The sequence below is a fragment of the Prunus persica genome, chromosome G5, assembly GCF_000346465.2.
Source record: "Prunus persica cultivar Lovell chromosome G5, Prunus_persica_NCBIv2, whole genome shotgun sequence".
NCBI classification, from domain to species: Eukaryota; Viridiplantae; Streptophyta; class Magnoliopsida; order Rosales; family Rosaceae; genus Prunus; species Prunus persica.
Genome location: NC_034013.1, coordinates 12651071 through 12671912, shown reverse-complemented (window position 1 = coordinate 12671912; position 20842 = coordinate 12651071). Strand labels below are relative to the sequence as shown.

The 20842-nt window shown below is 38.5% G+C and overlaps 5 protein-coding genes across 8 annotated transcripts; 1 reads left to right on the top strand and 4 right to left on the bottom strand.

Moving 5' to 3' along the window:
• LOC18776018 (protein BRANCHLESS TRICHOME) lies at positions 1849-3495 on the bottom strand. Its single transcript, XM_020563473.1, has one exon. It carries the CDS (start codon positions 3154-3156, stop codon positions 2029-2031), a length of 1128 nt encoding a protein of 375 aa, XP_020419062.1. The 5' UTR covers positions 3157-3495; the 3' UTR covers positions 1849-2028.
• On the bottom strand, positions 6174-7978 carry LOC18776762 (protein GPR107). The gene has a single exon (XM_007209082.2). The coding sequence runs from the start codon at positions 7754-7756 to the stop codon at positions 6434-6436; it is 1323 nt and encodes a 440-aa protein (XP_007209144.1). The 5' UTR covers positions 7757-7978; the 3' UTR covers positions 6174-6433.
• LOC18776363 (endoglucanase CX) lies at positions 8658-11171 on the bottom strand. Its single transcript, XM_007209873.2, has 7 exons — positions 10844-11171; positions 10527-10736; positions 10201-10401; positions 10002-10094; positions 9752-9913; positions 9562-9673; positions 8658-9474 (listed from the first exon to the last, which is right to left on the bottom strand). The coding sequence occupies exons 1-7, from the start codon at positions 11060-11062 to the stop codon at positions 8978-8980; spliced, it is 1494 nt and encodes a 497-aa protein (XP_007209935.1). The 5' UTR covers positions 11063-11171; the 3' UTR covers positions 8658-8977.
• On the bottom strand, positions 12381-14779 carry LOC18777789 (beta-carotene isomerase D27, chloroplastic). Of its 2 annotated transcripts, none has more exons than XM_020563370.1 (6): positions 14059-14779; positions 13803-13895; positions 13491-13552; positions 13185-13291; positions 12905-13000; positions 12381-12844 (listed from the first exon to the last, which is right to left on the bottom strand). In XM_020563370.1, exons 1-6 carry the CDS (start codon positions 14437-14439, stop codon positions 12777-12779), a joined length of 807 nt encoding a protein of 268 aa, XP_020418959.1. In that variant the 5' UTR covers positions 14440-14779; the 3' UTR covers positions 12381-12776. The 2 variants fall into 2 exon arrangements, with proteins under 2 accessions (XP_020418959.1, XP_020418960.1); XM_020563371.1 differs by having other exon boundaries at positions 12381-12826; positions 14059-14769.
• On the top strand, positions 16508-20432 carry LOC109949101 (zinc finger MYM-type protein 1-like). 3 transcript variants are annotated; one of them, XM_020563451.1, is made up of 2 exons: positions 16508-16777; positions 17204-20432. In XM_020563451.1, the coding sequence occupies exon 2, from the start codon at positions 17208-17210 to the stop codon at positions 19032-19034; it is 1827 nt and encodes a 608-aa protein (XP_020419040.1). In that variant the 5' UTR covers positions 16508-16777; positions 17204-17207; the 3' UTR covers positions 19035-20432. The 3 variants fall into 3 exon arrangements, with proteins under 3 accessions (XP_020419040.1, XP_020419042.1, XP_020419041.1); XM_020563453.1 differs by having other exon boundaries at positions 16508-17265; positions 17671-20432; XM_020563452.1 differs by having other exon boundaries at positions 16508-19071; positions 19191-20432.

Below are 20842 nucleotides of genomic sequence, written 5' to 3'. Positions count from 1 at the left end.
TCAATGTGTAGGATTGGACTTGATATGGTCGAATAGTAATAAACAAATGTCTGATTGCTTTGACTTTTTGACTTCAGTGCAGAAGCAAGGCTTTCATTGGCTGTCATTTTTGTACGAGGGACATGGCTGTGCATTTTGACCTGAGCTTGACCCTCACCTTAACTGACGCCGTTAACAATGTCAAGCTGCATTGGGAAGCTCTCTCAAGTGGGGCCCTCGAGGTTTCGTGTTGGGGTCTGGGGACCAAAGGGAAAAAGGCTGGTTGAGATGTTGATGCAGTAACCAATTCGTCACGTTGAAATGGGTTCCATCCACTTGGCATATTAATTTTGAGACCCCACAAATTTCAAACATGAATAGCTTGGGTTAAGAGAATGTTTATTTATATACATTGATTCAAAACTTCTTGATGTGAATAATTAATATAGTTTGCTGAGTTTGGTTAAGTGCTGATCTGCTATACATCTGGGCTGGAACCCAATCATGCATGTCTTTGTCTGTATGATGTTTTGGAGAAGTTATTGAGCCAACAACTTATATAGCCACCCAAACAAGCCCAATTTGCTACATAATGCTTACTTAGGCAGACCAAGAACATGGCCAAGCCAAGCCTAATTTTAATCCCAGGGACATTTTGCAAGTGCCTGGCATTGATATAATCAATATTAAAGAATGAAGAATCGAACTTAAGATCTTAGGTGCGTAGATAAATACTCTTAACCACTTGAGCTACAAATTCCTTACGTGCCTGACATATCTTAGAGCTGAATGAAAAGTACAATTTTGTTTCCATGTATCGATTGAGGTTTTTACTTCATTTGGGAAACATGATGAAATTCAAACTTCCAGATCTAGAACTTGTTTTACTTGCACTCTATCACTATATGCCATTTGCTTTTTGATTCACGGATGCCTCTCATTATTTTACACAGTAAGTTTTTCCTGATGTTGCCTGTAGACATAGGTAGGGGCAGGGCTGAAATAATGGTCTGTCTTGGTTATTTGGATTGAGAACATCTAAATTCGAATTATGTTCTGATCTTGTATTAATCCGGCTTTAATCTTTCCCAATAGTTATGGACTAATCTTCCAGGGTGTAATATACCATCAAACACCCTCTTTGAGGAATGATTGCATTTTTCTAAGGTGGCAGCAAGTTCATGTTTTTAATCATATATTTTATAGCTTTTCTGCTGCCCAGAAGAATTTTTAATTGGATGGTAATCATTTCTAAAGACCAAAGAATCTTCCCCTTCCACCAAAATCTATCAAAGATCTTAGCCTCATGTGACACACTAAGATAGCAATATGTAATATCAAAACAGATTTGGAAACTGTTAGAATAGCTCTCCCTATTGTCTAATTTCCTCTTTGATAATCTCATATTCTCAAATGAGAGCTATGCAAAACCTCTGAATGGTCCAATTTTTCACTATAGGCCATGTCTGCAAAATAAATTTTGGGTAGATCACATACCATATGTGGTCCATTCCTTGTAGATAAAGGTATGTGTGGTCCATTGTGGGAAAGAAAACCAACTGTTGCTATGCAAGCCTAATGCATTTCCGGTCTGCTAATCCTCTTAATCAACCTCTTAATTACTATAAACATCTGCATATATCTGTTTAACTTTAATTAACTATGTATTATCATGACTAAAAATGCACTCTCAAGTGGGATAAAAGTGAAGCATGTGCAGCAGTGCGTGTGTTGTGTAGATGTCTGTAGAACTCAAACGAATGCATACTCAACTCAAGTGGACTAAAAATGAAGCATGTGCATGTGTTTTCCAGAAGTCTAAAGTTCACAGATTTAGAATAAAGTCTGTACAATTTTTAGCCCTTGATCAGATCCAAATCAATACTTTTTTTCTGGTTTCATACACTAAAATCCACATGAGCACAAAATCATACCACTCTTTCAACAATCCACATCAGCAATGGATATAGAAAATACTATAGATTAAGAAAGAACAAAATAATTAAGAAACACAGAGAATTTGAACAGATCCTAGGAACTACATGATCTTCAACTAATAATGAAACTATTGGATCTGATGGGGCTCTTTTGCTTCAGCAGAATTCTGAGCTGAGCCTTTTGACATTCCAGCTTTGTACCCCAATGCCTGCTTTTGGATCCAATTGCTCTGACCACTCTTGGGAATTCAACAAACCCTTTGATCCCTCTCTTTATGTGAGGATTTTCTGGTTCTGGTGAGGCTCTTTTCTGAATTGCCATTGATGAAAAACCACCGCTGTTGTCACTGCAAGCTGCCTTCTCACCCAAAAGCACTGACCTTGAAGTTGTAGCAGACACACTGGAAACATAGTCATTATTATGATCACCTGAAAAAGCAGAAGACTTTTCACCCAAAACCACCAAACTCATTGAGTCTCTTGAACAATCAACACCAATGTTTTTATCATTGCTAGCTGACTTTCCTGAAAAACTTGCAGCATTAACATCCTCACTCTTGTCTTTGATCTTGAAATGTGAATTCTCAGTGCTCTGCATTTGTTTACAACCCTCCAACTCTAACAGCTTCTCTTCAAATAGAATCCTCGCCTCGGCGAGCTTCATCTGAACTCTCTCTTCTCTCAGCACCTCAGCCATTCTAAGCATCTTTCTCTCCTCCTCTATCTCTTTCTTCATCCTACTAATCTCTGATTTCCCAAATGAAATCTCTCTGGCAAGCTCTTCACACACCCTCTCAATCGCTTCTCTTCCCCTTCTCTCCTCACCCAACTCTTTGGCCAGCCTCTTGTTTGAAGACTCCAACTTCTTACGTGCCTTGCGTTCATATTCGAGCTCAGCTTTCAATTCTATGATCTGGGCTCGTGTGTAATCCATCTCAGACTCCATGACTGGCTTGAAGAAGGTTAGATCCCAGAAAGTGGCAGCAAGCTTGCGAGCAGAGATAGGGAGGTGCAGGCAATGATGAACTTGTTGCTTGTTACTGCTGCTACTTTGGCATTGCTGCTGTTGTTGTTGGGGTTGATTTTGATGGCGGAGATGAGAATTATAAAATGGGTTTTCATAAAGTTTCCAGCTTGGGCAAGTGGAGGTGGTGATGGGCTCTATAGAATTAATGGTTTCATTTCTGCTAGTTTCTGGGCTACTAGTAGCAGAACTGGTCCTCATCATCATCTCCTCCATATCTTCTTCTTCTTTTGTAAATGCTATGTGCTGGCTTTTCTTTTCTTTTGTGTGTAGTCTTTTTCCTTCTCAATCCCTTTGCTGCTTTCTTTTACCTTTCCCTTTTTCCTTCCAATGGGGACTTCCTCTGTCAAGAAAGCAAATGGGGTAGGCCCATTTGATCTTGGAGAACTTTGCTTTGGAGATGTCGATTCATTGCCAAAGAAAAAAGGAAGATAAAATCATATGCACATCACACTCATTAATACTTAATACCATGTTGGAGGTGAGGTGACCTGCTCTCTCTCTCTCTCTCTCTCTCTGCTCCTTCTTAATGGTTTATGTTCAATTTCACCTCTCTTGGACTTGAAGTGACTCAAAATACTGGCGAAATGTAATGAGGCCACCAAAATGCCAGCCATTGGCTGTCCTATTGGTCAACACAATTCAATTAAGTTCATAGCATCAGTAAACTAACCGATCTGTCTCTTCTTTACCTAAAAGTTAAAAAAAGAAGGGAAAAAAAACCCAATCTGTGGCTGTGTTCAACCTTAAAATGACAGCAACATGGTAATGTTCAGTAGCAGTAGTTATTTCATCCCTTCGATGGGATTCTTTCCACAGGGCAAAATTCACGAAATGAACTTTGGTCTTCAATCAACTTGTATATCAGACTAACGGAGAAAGGACATTGTAGGCTAACATGGGGGTTTTATTATTGCATGAATAGCTTCGTCTACTCATTCTACAAGCTCCACATGGTTGTCTCCCTTTGTGTTCCTTGTTTCCTCAATCCATGGCCCCCTCCCCTCCAATGGTTTATAAGACTAACCAAATTATTTGATTGATTCCAACAATATTATTTAGATGACAAGATGGAATATTGACACAAAAATTACCCAACTTGGCTCAAAGTTTTAAACAAAAAAGAATAATGCTACGGACGATCATCTAAGGTTTAAGGTGCAACGGTTGACAACTATTTACACGTGTTTGTAGCTTTGTCTCAGGTGTTTGTTGGCATGTTGAGACTTTCACTATATAACATGACCATCAAATGCTGAAGAACAGACATGTGCTTACACATGTACTGAGAAAGAATCCTAGTGAAGTTTGGATTACGGAAGAATTTGCTTTATAGTGGTTAGAAAAACACCCATGTTCCATTTTTTTTTCCTTGAAGCAATGAAATCCAAAGAGACACTCAAATGCTCTACTTTTGGGATTATCACGTGTTATATTCCAAACATCAGATTATTTGCTCAATTATAACTTATTATTTGGGCCCTTTTGGATTCATATATCATTGGATCCTTCCTCATCCATGCCGGATTTTGGAACAAGGACACAAAAGGTATTTTTCAACTTGACAATGGGGCAGCTCTTTATACACCAATTGGGCTAATGAGTTTTTTTTTTTTTTTTTTGGTCCAAGGCTTATGAGTTAAACCCATGTAATGAGGCCAGTTGGGCTTGTGTGCTATTTACTGACTTAGGCTTCAAGGTATTTTTTTTTATAGGGTGCAGCAACAATAACATCTTTGCTAACCCCAAATGATCTATTCAATTGCTATATACGATTACCAACCAAATGGGTTACTTGTTTTGAGGAACATCATTGATTAATTTCATGATTTTAAAGTTGAAATGAGCTTCCTCCTACTTTAATTCATCAAACTACTAACATGAAGTTGGTTCATAAAGCTGATCGTGCAACCTTGGTTATGGGCCTTGTGACCCGTAAAGAAAAAACAAGCCGATCAACGAACATAGGGACTGTAAAAGCGGATCACCAAGATTCTTTCTTGTCCTTTCGATTTTGTGTATCTCGTTTTCTTTTCTTAATTACATAAAGAGGTTTGAACTTAGAATTTCTGAAGAGATAGAACCTAAAAAAGAATTGACTCTAGAAATATTCAGATGGAAATGGTCAAGATCAGCGTGTATTGAAAGTTTCTACTTTTCCTAGTCTACGAAGAGGCAACTTCTCTGAATTGATTGCACAAAGAAAAACGCTACAAGGTGATTTAACGTGTTGCTTAAGAAACATTGTTGAAGGTTGAAAATTGGGGGAGCTAAGCTAACCCATTAACATCACGCTTAGTCATTTGAGAGAGAAGGTTATTCAACAAAAGCCTTTAAAATTCAAAGTCAGCCTAGACCAAGAGGCAGGCATGAATTCTAGGCATTCAAAATTGATAGAATACTTGGTCTTATAGATAATTATAAAAGAAAACCCATAATACAACGAAAATGCAATCCCATAACAAAACTCTTGACCCAAGTTATATAATCATAAAATGGCAAGGCAACTCTAGGACTAAAGGGTCCCGAAGAAATCAAAACTTAGCCAACTAAAGAAATTAGAATGGAGACAGTCGTGGACGGTGAAATCTGATTGTTGCAAAACATGACAATAGAGGTGAATCGTACCACACCCTCGTGTTCGATATTACGCATATCAGAAACACTCTTCAAAGATATTAGAACATAAATCTGGATTGATTAATGTTATGACATCATAAAATTGAATGGTAAGACAGGATGAAGCATGCCATCTGATAGCTTTGTACCTTCAAATGTAAGCATCCCTCAAATAATTTATACAGATACACTCCAACATACAGACAACTAATTAAGCAACCCCTCCTCAACCAAAAAGGAAAAAGGAAAAAAGGAAAAAAGGAAAAAGAATGCACTACTAGGCTACTAGCAATGGAGAGCAACCCAGAACATACATTGCTTCATCCATCCTGCATAAATATTCCATTTGGCTAGCAGAACATTTTATATCATACATGAACCTAAAAAACAGCAAGTTTGGTGTTATGGCAAAGTAACAACAACACTCCACTGTTCTAATTCCTATTTGGTACATGAAAAATCATGACCCTTCTCATCTCTCAGTTTTCTAATACTCCCTCCGGCCACATGAAAACCACAATACTTGGAATGAAACAATTCAAAAATCATTTTAGATAGCTCCACCATGAACCAAATTAATGTGGAATCAAAGGGCTTTATAAAAGTAAAATTCGAAACAGAAGATGGAAGCACACACTTTATGCAAAAAAATTAATCCAAACATTATTTTCAGTACTTACACATATTCTTCAATTCACAGAAAAATTCATGAGGGTGTGACATTATCCTACTAAGTACTAACTCCAATTATAACAAAAGGTCAACATGACACAAAGAAAACACAAAATATACCCCATTGTAATTGTTGAAACTCTACCTCGACATCTTCCCAATTGGATTACAGAGCACAATCTTCATTCCTCTCTACACTAAATCACAATTCGAACTCATCCTCAAGCTTCAGCTGCTCGGCTGCAGCCTCTTCCTCCTCATCATCAATCACAAAGTACGGGTTGTGTGCCTCCGGCTTGAACTTGTACCCGGTAAACACGTAGAAAGCAAGCGTGGCCAACTCTGCGGCAACCACACTGGTCCAAAGGTACCGGTATGAAGTGATAGTCTCCAATGCATAAACTACAACCCGTGTAAAGTAAATGTAGCATATAACCACAATGTAGTACTGCCTAAACAAAGTCAACTTCATCAAATTCACAGCAGCTTTGCCATCAGTCCTAGCAGCCTCACGCAAGTTCTTAATAGACCACACAATCGGAAACAAGACAGCACAGCAACAAACAACATCTACAAGCAAAAACACCTGCTTCCAAGTAACCCAATCATGCCCAAAAGGCCCAGTCTCGTCAATCACAACCTGGGCAATGTTGGCTATGACCTGAAGCGGAATCACAATCATCAAAACCTTCTTCTCCTTGTCTTGCAAAAAGGGTTTCAAAAACGACCACCCAGTTCCAATCAGAACGATGAGAGTGAACAACATGACACCCTTTAAGAAGCTGAAGATGTAGAACAACACATCCCAGCCATGAGCGCTACCAGTGCGCTTGATATACGACTTGTCCTCAGCCTCACAGAGCAAGTTGAAAGTTTTGAGAATTATAACAGCGAGCATAAAGAAATGGATTCCAAAAACGGTAAGTCGTTTCTTATAGAGCACGAAGATCCACAAACCGGCAAGAGCAGCGTAGACTAAAGAGAAGAAGAAGTAAACCCTAGGGAGAATTGTTTTACCGGCGGAGAGATAATCGCGGCGGTTTTCCTTCCCTTCGAGGTTGTACATGGCCGATTTGACGTCCATGGAGACCTTGACCTGCTGAAGGCAGTTGGCGAAGAGAAGCGTGTACTGATCGGCGTCGGTCTCGGAGAAGACGGTGGAGAATTCATGGCCGCCTTTGAGAGAGTCGAAGGTGTAGACGCGCTTGACGAGGTTCGAATCGAGCGCGCACCGTACATCGCCTTCTTCGAGCTGCTGGAAGACATGGATCCAGGAGTCTCGGGTACAGAGAAAGAACCCGACTTTGGAGAGGTCTGGATTCGGGTTGGGTTGATCCGAGAGGGCGATTTTGGAGACGTTGAGCTCGAGGCGGCCTTTGTGGGTGAAGCCGAACTCGTCGAAGGGGATGATGGGTCGCCAGTCGGATCGGACAGAGGAGGACCGGATCTCGGCGGAGCAGATAGAGAAGAAAGTGGTGAGGAGAGAGAGGAGGAGGATGGGGAAGGGGCGAGGAGCGAACGACATCGTTTTGGGGTCTGGAATTTGGGGCAAAACGATCAGATCTGTCGCTGCAACTCTCTCTCTCTCTCTCTCTGAGTTTATTGCTGAGATTTATTCGTCGTTGGAGAAGAAGAAGAAGAAGAAGAAGATGAAGATTTTGGATGTTTCATTGTAACTACCGACTGCCCAACTCGCGGGTATAAAAATGGGGAAATGACCATTTTGTTTCTTGTTCTGTTTTCTCTCTCTTTCTTTTTCCTTTTTTTAAATATATATTTTTAATTTCTGCCTTTTATGGAGATTACGAATTTGGGCGCGGATTTTTGAGTAATTACGTGGTTGCCTTATTCGTTGCGATTTATTTTCCATAAATTTTTAAGCTGAAGATTTGTTTTCATAAGCAGCTTCCGATGGATTCATAAGGGAACGATTAGATTTCTTCTGGTTTTATCGAATGTATGTTTTATATAGATCACTTGATGCATATGTTAACTTTAGATTCATTTCACTTCATCATTAACACCTTTCCCTAATCTAATTATTCATTTCTAGAAATTTAATATGACTATAATTTTTTTTTAATATTAATTAATTTTCCATAATTCATACAGGTTACTAGATGCGTTTTTAAATTCATGACATTCGGGGTACCAAATCAGTAGACTATTTTTAAGTCGGGGTTGATTAGGGTTATAAACTCAATTTAAGGGTGATAATATAGAAATCATAAAGTTATAGATGACGATAAAAAATTATCGACCCACGCTTCATTTGGTGACTCTAAAAAGATGATTTGATGTTCTACTCTTCAAAATTAAGTTTCTTTCCTTCAAAATTAAGTTTCTTTCATATTGTTTTATACCTTTAGTGATTGGAGCGAAAGTGGGAGTAAGTTTAAGAGCTTAAAAAAATGATGCTTGGGATGTGGACTTCCAAATAGTCATTCTATATCAAGGCAAACTAGTCTTTTCATATTTAATTTTTTGGGAATGCTCTCAATCCAATTGTAAATTAAGAACATTTTCCAGCCTACCCTTAAACTATGTGCCACAGCTCATGGAAATGCCAATGGCACAACATTTGGACTCCGATTTGCCCTCTAAACAACTAATTAACACGATACTAAAGTTTCACCTTTCAATCTACTACTCATACAACTCTTCAATTATCTCCAAATCCACTTTCCTCTAATTTTTTTTTTTTTTTTTTTTTTATAAAAACTTTAGAGGTTAATAGAAGTTGGAGCTAATTTGGGTTGGTGTTGGCAGAGAAGAAAGCAAGAGCCCCAACAATTGGTGCATTGATGTAAGTGGCTGGCTCAGATTGCTGATAGTTGTTCCTGTCATCAGAGAAGCTGTCTTTGCTATCAGGTCCACCAACAATGGCTCCAACAAGCACATTTGGGTTGGGTGATCCAGAATTCAGATATTGAAATCCATTGTTGCAGCTAATGCGCTCTGGGTGTTCATGCACAGATGGCAGAGAAGAGCCTCTGTGGTGTATGTGTAGTGGGTATTTCTTCCCAAACCCTACCATGTATGAAATCTTTGCTGGGTTGTTACCAAGTATGTAGTCAACCTGCTTCTTTGCCTCTGAGATCAGGGTTTCTGCTGTGACTTTTGAGGAGCCACATGTAGCCACTCCTCCATTTGTTCTAAGATACTTTGCATATGTGAGTAGGAGGAGTGTTGTGGAAGTAACATACTGGAGATTGCTCTCACTTGCTTTGTAGAGAAGTCCTCCTGTAAACCATTTCGATTAAATGTGCAACGATGTAGTTTTGGATGTAAGCACAATATCAGGGCGAAAAAGATAGAAGGGTAGGTTACCAGGGGTATATTGGGCCTGGAAATTAGATGTTCCAGGAAGTAAGGAGCATATGTAGTTGTCTGAATGTGCTTTGTATAACTGGAATTCCTCATTGTTTTTCTCTAGAAAGTTCTGTACCAAAATCCAAATAATTATAAGTAATTTGACCTGTTAAGATTTTTCTGGTGTGACTATGAGAATAAAATAAACCTTGGAAAGAAGGACTTTTGTTCCAGGTCTCTTGTCATCCCAACTAAAGGAGAAACCATCATCATCTGCACCCAAGATGTGGCCATTGGACTTGATGTAAGCCAAGTATGAACTGTTCTGAGAGGCTCTATGGATCCATGAAGCACCCCACAGAAGCTCATCCTAATCAGAACAATTGGGATCATTAGGAACCTTTAATGGATTAAAACAAAGGAAATTAGAAGCAAATTATGTTATGCCTTTGGCTTACATGGTATCCTGAGTATGAGCAGTAAAAAGGGCAGACCACTGAGCCTATAGAGTCACTGTAAGAACCTCTGTACCTGTCTGCAAAATCAAACACCTGCATGGTGATCAAAATTCAAAATTAACTTCCTTGTAAATAATGAAGTGGTGTGAAGGTGGAAAAACTGTTAAAAAATGAATTAACTTTTGTGTTAGGTGTTTACTTTCATGGCTGTGTGAAGCAATTTTCCAGAGTAAGAAGGGTCAGAGTCTTTGAACACTATGGAAGCTGCAGCCAATGCAGCAGCAGTCTCTGCTGCTACATCTGATCCTGGATTTTGAGTCGACACCTTGTACACATTGCGCGGAGTATCCATATCTTCAGGCCTCTCCCAGCACTGGTGGTCCGCGTTTGGATCTGCCACCTGCACCACCAAAACATGTGACTCTCAGGACTTCTCTTCAGCTTGAAAACAAATGTCATTAATAATAGTCATTCTTCTCTAGCTCTCATTTTTGTGTAACCAATTTATAATTTTGTTTCTCTCACTTGGACATATAAGGCTCCAGGGGTTGAAGTGGCTGCTTTTAGAAGATAATCTGTGCTCCAACGTATGGCATCCTTGGCATTCTCAATCTGGTTATGCATTGAGTCACCAAACTCAATGACACTCCATGCAAGTAATGTGGTTGTGAAGGCCATTGGCAGGCCAAACTTGACATTATCTCCAGCATCATAGTAGCCCCCTACTAGGTCCACCTGAAAAATTCAAGTCACACCCAAGTAACATCTTAGACCTTAGTATCATTTTATTTTGCAAAATGACAAAATATACAGTAGTTGAAAAAAATTAAGTTAATTAGTACATGGTATGAGGAGCCATCAGACAAGCCAGAATTTGCCCTCCAAGTGGCACGCTGGTTCGCCGGCAATTTCCCGGATCTCTGGCCCTCAAAGAAGAGGATGGACTTCTCAAGAGCATCTGAGTAGTCTTGAGGAGTGAAGGCAGAGCAGCATAAACTGAGCAAACAAAGTGTTAAGCCTAGAACTTGTGTCACTAAAGAAAATGTGGCAGCATAAGCCATTTTACAACCAATTTCTTCCTCAATCCTAAGCCTCTTCAGTGCTATAGCAGCAGAGACCTAATTAAGATAGGGTGGTGGGTTTGAAATGTGTTGAGGCAAAAGACTTCAATTTATAGGCAGTGAGAAAGAAGAAGGAAGTTGGTTTGTTCGGTTGGTCGTTGGGAGAGAGAGAGAGAGAGAGAGAGAGAGAGAGAGAGAGAGAGAGGTGTCATGCTTGTCACGGGATCAAATGCGCCAAAATGGGACATTAGGGTTGTGAAGATAAAACACAGAATGATACAAAGTTACAAACTTTATCCTTTGCTATTGGATATTATGACAACTGAAAAGTCACCAAACAGAGACAAAAAGACGCAAAACAGAGCATAATCTTCACATGGTTCCAAAAAAACTTTATTAAAAAAAAACTTCTGTTTCTATTCTTCATGAGTTTTGCAATCAGCACACAGAGAAGCGCTTAGTACTGTTAAATCATGCCAAAAGTCTTGAACAAAAAGCGAAATTTACGTGAAGCCAAATTGGGTTTAAATTAGAGGCATGGTTGGACTTTGGATGCCACAATTTAAGGCGTGTGATGGAGGTTGTAGAAGAAAATGTGATTTGTCTGTAGCAGCAAAGTCACGGATTGTTAGAATGGATGGATAAAGCAAATCACATGGGCCGCCAAAGCTAAAAAAAAGTTCGAAGGATTTAAAATGAGGAAGAAGAAGAAGAAGAAGGAAGGCAAAAAGAAAAAAGAGGTGGTGGGTTTTTTCCAACTTGCATGAGCGGTTTTATTAGTTAAAGGCCCTAATGCTGTAGCCATAAATTCCACCTATCTCATGTGATTGGGACTTACAGTGACGTCCTAGAGTCTTACATTTTTGGTCAAGAGTTTTAAATTTTATTTTATTTTTGGGTTGGAAAAGCACCAAATGATTTGATGATTGCATCATAGAGCACAAATTAAGGGGTTTGAGGTTACTTGTTTTCTTGGACTCTCAGATTTCCCCAACATTTTCTAAGGAATGAAAGGAACATCAATATGGCAATGACAGATTTTGCCAATTGCAAGAGCTAAAACTTAATCCCTTTTTTCATGTGCCCAATGGTGAAAGCCTGAAAGGCAGGCTGAATTTCAGCAGCATCAAGTGCTTGCATATTTCTTGCAGTTGAGCTACAAACTCAGCTCATCCTTGCCAAATTTTTGCATCAGAAACTTTATATCAAGCGCGGGGCAGGTCATCTTATCTGTTTTGCTTATTTTACCAATTAGCTTGATTTCCTACTCTTTGGAGGAGGTATGCTGGCCTCACAAGTATATGCAAAATGAATGAACTTGTTGTCAAACATGTGACTTTATTGAAGGTTTCTCAATTCACAGGACCACTTGATAAAACCTCAGGGAGCGGAGAAGATAATCTCTCTTCCATACACCATAAAAAGCGAACCAAAACTCAAATTCAGTCTATTAGACACATTGTTGGTTCCTAGGTTCTCCAAAATGAGATATGACCTAGGGCTTATAAAGAGTGATATATTGTCTTTAATTTTACAAACAAATTCTCTCTTCTGTCATGAGATATAAATTTTCAGCCTAATAGGCATATGGTAACTTCCACTTTCGCCATGTTCAACACGCATAAAAGATATGTACTGCAGTTGAACTGTAAGATGGATGGGACATATGAACTTGAAATCTGTACTTGAACTATGAATAACGGAGGAGTATCTTTCAAGCTTGTAATTTTGGACAGACACTGGAGCTGGGAGTTGCAATGGAACCTGCAGATAAACGCATAGCTAGAAATCAGGAATATATATCTCCATTGATCACATAATATACAAGCTCTACAAACTTACATATATCAGTAAAACATGGTTGTTTGGACACTGGATCCTCTTCAAATGGTGGTGGAACTTGGCCATACACCATTTCACAACTCATATCTTCAAAATCTGAGCATAGAAAGAATGGGGATAAGACAAGAAGTACAAGTTTATTAATATAATTACTGCACAAGGAAATCCAATTCAGAAAGCTCTGTTTTCTACTTGGAATGTGTTTGGTCAAACTTATATAAGAATTCCAGCCTTAAAGTCTGATTTTTGTGCATAATTAAACCAAGATAATGAAACATACTTGGAATCATGGTTAAGGGAAGCCCAAATTCATTGGTGAAGAAATCTTGAGTAGGAAACTTGCACATATTCACACACATTCCAACACACCCACTGTTCTCCAGGTACCTAGATCAGGAAGAATGCCAAAGTTAGAAAATTAGTGATTGGCTGTGTTTTCAGTCATGTCATCTATCAAAATTGTTTCCATTTAAGAACCCTACTTCATGTAGTTTTATCTTTGCAGCTCCTCAAAAGGAAATTTCTTTATGTATGTTAACTTGACAAATTTATATTCAATTTGGACATCATGAAATATGGATCCCACCTGCATTTCTTTATATGGACTCCACTTCTTTGCTTCACCCCATTTATCTCAACTTCTACAACCTGGTGGATGCCCATAAATTAGTGTATCACAACAAGTAAGTCCAAAAGGAAGCTACAAATGAAACATCATATTTAGCTTGCACAACAGAAAAACCAAATAATTTCAGATATTTGACATTGACCAAAACCAAATTAATCTTTTAAAAGGTTGAAAAGATGAGCAATTTCTGATTTTGTGACAAAGCACCACTCATGCTATACAGTATAGACTCTATCTAGCCATAGCTAAGAGGAGTAAAAGTATAATTACCTCAGAAGGCCCAACCAACCAGTGGAAGAAAGGCACTGTTAATGCAGCATTGAATTCAGCTGCCCATTTTGTTGGTGGAAACAATTTCCTAAACTGCAAAGATAACAAGTCAAATAACTATTCAATTCATCCATACAACAGAACAAACCAAACCCCCATCCCTTCATGTGCTGCAAAATTATACCCAATTGCCAACAAATTAACCACTAAGACCAAACATTAGAGAAGTGAGAATTAATGGTCTATTATTATCCACCTGAGCAGGCGCACCTGGAGGCAGCATAGACAAGAGCACCTCTCGAACTACTTGCTGCTGCTGAACTCTAGACCTCCCCTGCATCACTCTCTTAGAGACATCCACAAAGCTCTCATAGTCATATTCCCACCATGCCTTCTCCTTAGTCTCAGTCCTGGCCTTCACTGGAGCTGCAAACTTCTTCATTTTGCGAGCAAACAGTGTCATAAATCCCTTCTCAAAAAACCCATCATTGTACTTGGTCTTTTGTCCCATGGGAGCTGGCTCTCCTGATGGCTCTGCAATCCCACATCGGATGGGATAACCAGTACTGCCAGGTCTACATAATAACATGTGTTTAGGGGTAGAAAATTGGACAGGTTGAAGGCTTAGAACCACCATGAAATCAATCACTATAATTCTGGTGCAAAGAAAACAAAGAAGAAGAAGGGATTTAAATGCTCAGCTGGGTGTCTTCTTTAGTATGAATGTGGAGAGCTGAGAAATACAAATGCAACAACTCAAAATGCATGACACAGAGTTTAATGGGGTTTTGTTCATACAACATACCTGAACAACTTACCAAATGCTAGCTAAATGGTATATGATTGGTTGAGTTTTGCTTTGTTTGCTTAGAAATAATTATGACCACACATGCCTTTCTTGGAAGAAATTACTGCCTCTATCTATTCCGTTACTATTCATTGGTTCCTCTAAATTATGAAATTATGAGAAAATCCCAGTTCACCATTATCTATTTTAATTGGTTTATTATTATCAAACTTTGTAGATTCAGTGAGGACATGTAGACTGAGAACTGAATGGCCGGTCCCAGTTTTCTGAGGTTCTGGAGAGCCTGTGAGGTTGATATTGAATAAGCTTTAAGTCATGGTGGGGTGGATTTGAGGCTAGGCAAATGCCACGCCTGTAGACTGTAATCTTTAGACATTGACAGATAAGAATCTCAGAATCTACTTTATATTTTGCATCTACAGGGCCTTGGCCCAAGCAAGTTCATAATATTTGCAAAAATAATCTGTATTATTCGCAGTGCCAGGCCCAATATGAGATTAAAAAGCCTGTATTTGACTCCATAGAAGTTTAATCAATAATGACCTTGTTTAGCAAAGAACCCACTAGTATAGTGATTTGGTTCGAGTCCTAGCATCTGTGTAGTATATGCAAGTTTAGTATGCTATCGTCCATCTTAATAAATGATGTCTTTAAAAAAAAAGGGCCTTGTTTGAAAATTTATTTGTGCACATGCTTTGTGGATGGGTCTTGTAACCAATATTGAATAATCAACCATTATACAAATTTTCAATTCACCACTAATGGGTTATAGCTCAGTTGGTTGAGCTATTTCATCTTCATCAATGTAGGCAGAGATTTGAAACCCCCTAGACATCCAATAATAAAAGAAATTCAATTCACCCTGCAGAAGCAAATACATTCAAGTTTCTCTCCGTCTTCATATTTTATTTAAGTGATAGATAACAACACAAAGTTGCTTTCCAGTTATGAGTCACGCAATACTAATACTAAAATTGCAGAATTTTTACTTCTGCATTTTTGGTATTTTCTTCTGACAAATTTTCAAGAAACAAGGCAAAGAAAAGGACATTGCAATGGCCACTGGCTTGAGGCTTGGCCTTGAGCTCTCCGTGGTAGTTTTCTAACAGAGCAGGCCATTTTGATTTTGTTGTGAGCAGTCGAAGAAACATGCCATTGCAGGCTCGTTGGCCATAAAGTTTGAATTAATGTTCGTATTGATGTGCTTATAAATTATAACATTGCATATATTTTTTTATACAAACATTTTATACAAATAATATTGGACGAGGAGGACATAGAATATAGAACCTCAAGTGTAAGAGTAACAACAACAAAAAATGGAAAATAAAAGTGGCATTTGCATATGATGGTGGCTAAGTGGCATTTGCATGGCAGCAATTTGTTATGTTTTTTCATTATTTCCCCTTTAAGCATGATTTTATAAGTTTGTAGATAGATTTGTTGTGTTATCATTGTTAGAAAATGTATGATAACTTCGGAAAGCCCCGGGCCAAATGAAAATATGCAAAAAGAAATGAAAGAATAAATTCTTTTTTACGTTTTTTCCCAGGCGCCTGGCAGAAAAGAATTGGGGTTAAAGATACAATTGACATGTCTTGATTTTGGTTTATTAATCCTATTAGTTAAAACACCCGGCACCAGGGGCGGATCCATGTTGGGACAAGAGGGGTCAGACGACCTCTTGGAAGTCTGGAAAATTGGCAACGGAGTCCATGGAAGCCCCCTTGGACCCAGGCTGGAAGCCCCCTTGTATGCACACAATGTGCTCGACGAAATGCCCCAACGAAATCCCCTTTGTAGCTGCGCAGCAACGCTGCGCGTAATTTTTTTTAAAAACTGCCTTGCCAAACGACGTCGTTTGGTCAAGGCTCAGTCAAAATTTTTTTTAATTGACCTGGCCTCAAAACGACGTCGTTTTGGGCCAGGTTTAAAAAAAACAAAAAAAAAAAAAAAAAAAAACAGAACAACACACACGCACAGCACTGCACAGATTCATTTTCTCCTTCATTCCCAATTCCACAGCAGCCCCTCTCTTCCCATCCTCTCAAACCCTAACCTCCCAACCTCCCAACCTTGGACAACCTCCATCAACTCTTCACCGGTGGCCCAGTGCCGATCACCACCACCTTCTACCGCCGTCCGCCGCCCATTTTTTAAACTACAAGTAAGTAAGCATGGAAAATCTGAAATTAATAATTATAGTGATAAAAATTATATTGTTGATATTGATTTTTTTTTTATGTAATGAAATTTATGGATATAAATCATATTGATTGATTGAGTTTATGCTTGAAATTTATGGATATGATTCATGTTGATATTTTTTTTTATGTAATTAAATTTATGGATATGAATCATAGTGATAATCATATTAATGTAGATTGATTGAGTTTATGTTTGATTGATAATATGAATTGATTGGGTATATTAAATATTGATTGCTATTTGATATGATAATTTGGTATATTAAACATTGATTTATATGGGTTTAGGGAGTATATTGAATATTGAGAGTGGGTTATTGAAATTTTCATATTCATATGATAATTTGGATAAAAATTAATGATTGATTGAATTAATTGATTTGTAGATTTATGGAACGATTCTTTAAAAGAAAATTATCTACGGATAGTTCTTCTCTGTCTAATCCGGGTAGTTCAAATGCAAGACCAATTGAAGTAGATGAGATCTTAGCTAATCTTCAAGCAGACCCTGGACTAAGAACTCGAATGGCGGATTATAGTCCTAATATTCGGGATGAGATCCGAAGAGCATATCTACAAAAGGGACCTTGTCAACCTAGAAGTTATAAATTCCCACAAACTAATCAATCAGGAATTAATAGACGCTTCATTGCTCATTGGTTTGATGATCATGATTGGTTGGAATATAGTATTGCTAAAGATGCTGCGTTTTGTCTTCATTGTTATCTCTTCAAATCTAATTTTGATCAAGTGGGTGGTGATGCATTCACTGGGGTAGGCTTCAATAATTGGAAGAAGGCGAAAGAAAGATTTAACCTTCATATTGGACCGGTTGGTAGTGTTCACAACCAAGCTAGAGAAGTTGCTTACAATTTGATGCATCAAACTACACACATTGAAACAATTGTGATCAAGCAAACAAGCCAAGCTCGCACGGCTTATCGCACTTGCTTGAATGCATCACTTAAGTGCACTAGGTATTTGTTGCGGCAAGGGCTTTCTTTTCGTGGTCATGATGAAAGTGCACAATCAAGTAATAAAGGGAATTATTTAGAGCTCTTGCAATTTCTTGCGGATCATGATGAAAAAGTTAAGGCCGTTGTGTTGGAAAATGCTCCGGGAAATTTAAAGTTAATAGCTCCTTCAATTCAAAAAGATCTTGTCAATTCTTGTGCCAAAGAAACCATTGATCTTATCTTGAGTGATGTAAAAGATAGATATTTTTCAATAATGGTGGATGAAGCACGTGATGTTTCAATAAAGGAGCAAATGGCGATGGTGTTGCGTTATGTGAATGACAAAGGACAAATAATTGAAAGGTTTGTGGGGGTTCAACATGTAACCGACACTACTTCAAGTGCACTAAAGGAAGCAATTGATGAATTCTTTTCTTCCGCGAATTTGAGCTTTTCCAAGCTACGAGGACAAGGTTATGATGGAGCTAGCAATATGAGAGGTGAGTTCAATGGCCTTAAGACAAAGATTTTGAGAGAACAACCTTGTGCATTTTATGTTCATTGCTTTGCTCATCAACTTCAACTAGCTCTTGTTGCGGTAGCAAAGAAAAACATTGATGTCAACTCTTTTTTCACAACGGCTAATAGTTTGGTTAATGTTGTTGGAGCATCTTGTAAGCGTCGCGATGCACTTAGAGCACAATACCAAGAAGAGCTTGTAAGAGCTTTTGAAGATGATTGTCTTATAACGGGGCGGGGCTTAAATCAAGAAAGGACTCTCATACGTGCCGGCGATACACGATGGAACTCACATTATGGTACGTTGATTAGTATCATTTCTATGTTTCCATCTGTGGTGAATGTGCTTCAAATGATTGTTGATGATAATCCTAATGATAGTTCGGGTGAAGCCTATAAGTTATGGAGAGAAATACAATCTTTTGAGTTTGTGTTTCACTTATTTGTAATGAAAGCTATATTGGGAATAACAAACACTTTGTCTCTAGCATGGCAAAAGAAAGATCAAGACATTGTGAGTGCAATGAATTTAGTGAAAACATGCAAGGAAAACCTGCAGTTGATGAGGGATAATGAGTTTGAAGAATTGGTTGAGCAAGCATCCTCGTTTTGTTACAAACATGATATTATAGTTCCTACCATGGATGAGGAATATGTAATTCCAGGGAGATCACGGCGTAATGCTCCAAATGAAGACAAATTATCATCGTTATCGTGTGGAGATCTTTATTCATGTAATTGATGGGCAACTTGCGGAGTTAAATGATCGCTTCAACGAGGTAAGTACTGAGTTACTTACTTGTTTGGCATGCTTGAGTCCAAAAAATAACTTTGTGGCTTTTGACAAACGAAAGCTAGTTCGTCTTGCTCAATTTTATCCTTATGATTTTTCGGATAGAGACTTATTGATGCTTGAAGATCAACTTGGTGTTTATGTTCATCATATGCGTTCGAGTAGTGATTTTTCTCAATTGGAAGGGATAAGTAGTCTTGCGGAAAAAATGGTGGAGAAAGGAATGCATGAAATATTTCCTTTTGTGTATTTGCTTCTTACGTTGGCTTTGGTTTTACCGGTTGCAACTGCATCAGTGGAGAGGGCATTTTTCGCTATGAATATTATTAAAAATCCACTTCGCAACAGAATGGGAGATCAATGGTTGAATGATAGCTTGATTGTTTACATTGAGAGAGATGTTTTTGCTTGTATTGATAACGAAATTATAATGCAACGTTTTCAGAATATGAAAACTCGTCGTGGACAATTGTAACTTGTATTATTGGTTTTGTTATGAATTATGAATGGAAGTACTATCTGTTGAACGGAAAATTTTCACAAAAAAAACAATTAGCCAAGAGTTTGACTTGGTTTAGAATTGAATTTGTTTTGTCCCTGCAATCTTATCAAGAAAAACATTTAAAAAATAAAATAGATGTATTGCAGTGGTTTCGAAACACCAAGAGATAAGTATCTCAGTTGAGAAGTGGTCATCAGCTGGAATTCAAACTCATCATAAGATAGCCTCTATAAGGGGCATGACACGAGGGGAAAAAGAAAAGGAAAAAAAACGCAGGGAGGAGAACAGCAGGAGCACAGAAAAAGAGCAGAAAGGAGAACAGTCATAGCAAGAAGAAAAATTAGCAAGCAGCCTTGAGAAAGGAAAGAGCCATTTCAAGGTAAAAAGATTAGTTCCATGGCACCATTTTCTGATTTTTTGCTCAAGATTTCAGGTTCCATTCAACTCAAGGGTTCCTGACCATGATGATTTCTATCATCATAAAAAGGTCCACATAAATTCTTGGCTATGATGATTGAAATCATCATGACCAAGGAAGAATCTCTCCGAGGCTTGGCTCCGCTCAAAGAACTCCAGCAGTGTTTTCAAGTTTGCCTTACATGATGATTTCAATCATCATGTTTTATGGCAGATTCTATTCCATCATGCACCACCAAATAAGCTCTTCCAGGAGCAAAGAATCCCTCAAATCATGGATGTAGAGATGAACCCACCATGGGATCAAAATCAAAAGAGAGAAGGCTTGTATGAAGCATCCGAAACCAAAAGGGGCGCACGGCAATTGAATTGCCTCCCTATGGGCAGCTGCCGCCAGCAAGTCAACAAAGAAGAAAAAAAGACAAAAAGAGAAGGAGAAGAGAGCCAGCGGAGGGAGAGGTAATGGAGCAAAAGAAAATGGTGGGTTTGCTTCTTGTGTTTTGCTGCAAAGAGGAGTTGAAAAATAAAATAAAGGGGGGGCTGTGACGCACAGCCCTCCCTCCCTCTGTTGGTTTGCTTTGATCGAAAAAAAAGGAGTAAGGAAGAAGAAATAATGGAGTAAAAAATGGTGGCTGACTTTGTTCTTGTGTTTTGTTTGCAAAGAGACAAAACAAGGGACATAAAAAAGGTGATGGAATAAAAAAAAGGGGGGCTGTATCGCACAGCCCCTCCTCCCCCTCTTGAATGTTTCTTTGGTTTATTATGACTGGAAATTGAGTAAAAGAAATGGATATGAGCAGTGGTAAAAGTACAGCAATAGCAAACAAAAAAAGAGGAG

Coding starts and splice junctions, on each gene's coding strand:
- LOC18776018 (XM_020563473.1), bottom strand. CDS start 3,156: ATGGAGGAGATGATGATGAGGACCAGTTCTGCTACTAGTAGCCCAGAA.
- LOC18776762 (XM_007209082.2), bottom strand. CDS start 7,756: ATGTCGTTCGCTCCTCGCCCCTTCCCCATCCTCCTCCTCTCTCTCCTC.
- LOC18776363 (XM_007209873.2), bottom strand. CDS start 11,062: ATGGCTTATGCTGCCACATTTTCTTTAGTGACACAAGTTCTAGGCTTA. Junction 10,095..10,200: donor TGCTTCACACAGCCATGAAA/GTAAACACCTAA, acceptor ATCACCATGCAG/GTGTTTGATTTTGCAGACAG. Junction 9,475..9,561: donor CCAGGCCCAATATACCCCTG/GTAACCTACCCT, acceptor AATGGTTTACAG/GAGGACTTCTCTACAAAGCA.
- LOC18777789 (XM_020563370.1), bottom strand. CDS start 14,439: ATGGTGGTTCTAAGCCTTCAACCTGTCCAATTTTCTACCCCTAAACAC. Junction 13,553..13,802: donor GGTTGGTTGGGCCTTCTGAG/GTAATTATACTT, acceptor GGCATCCACCAG/GTTGTAGAAGTTGAGATAAA. Junction 13,001..13,184: donor TCCCTTAACCATGATTCCAA/GTATGTTTCATT, acceptor TTCTATGCTCAG/ATTTTGAAGATATGAGTTGT.
- LOC109949101 (XM_020563451.1), top strand. CDS start 17,208: ATGGAACGATTCTTTAAAAGAAAATTATCTACGGATAGTTCTTCTCTG.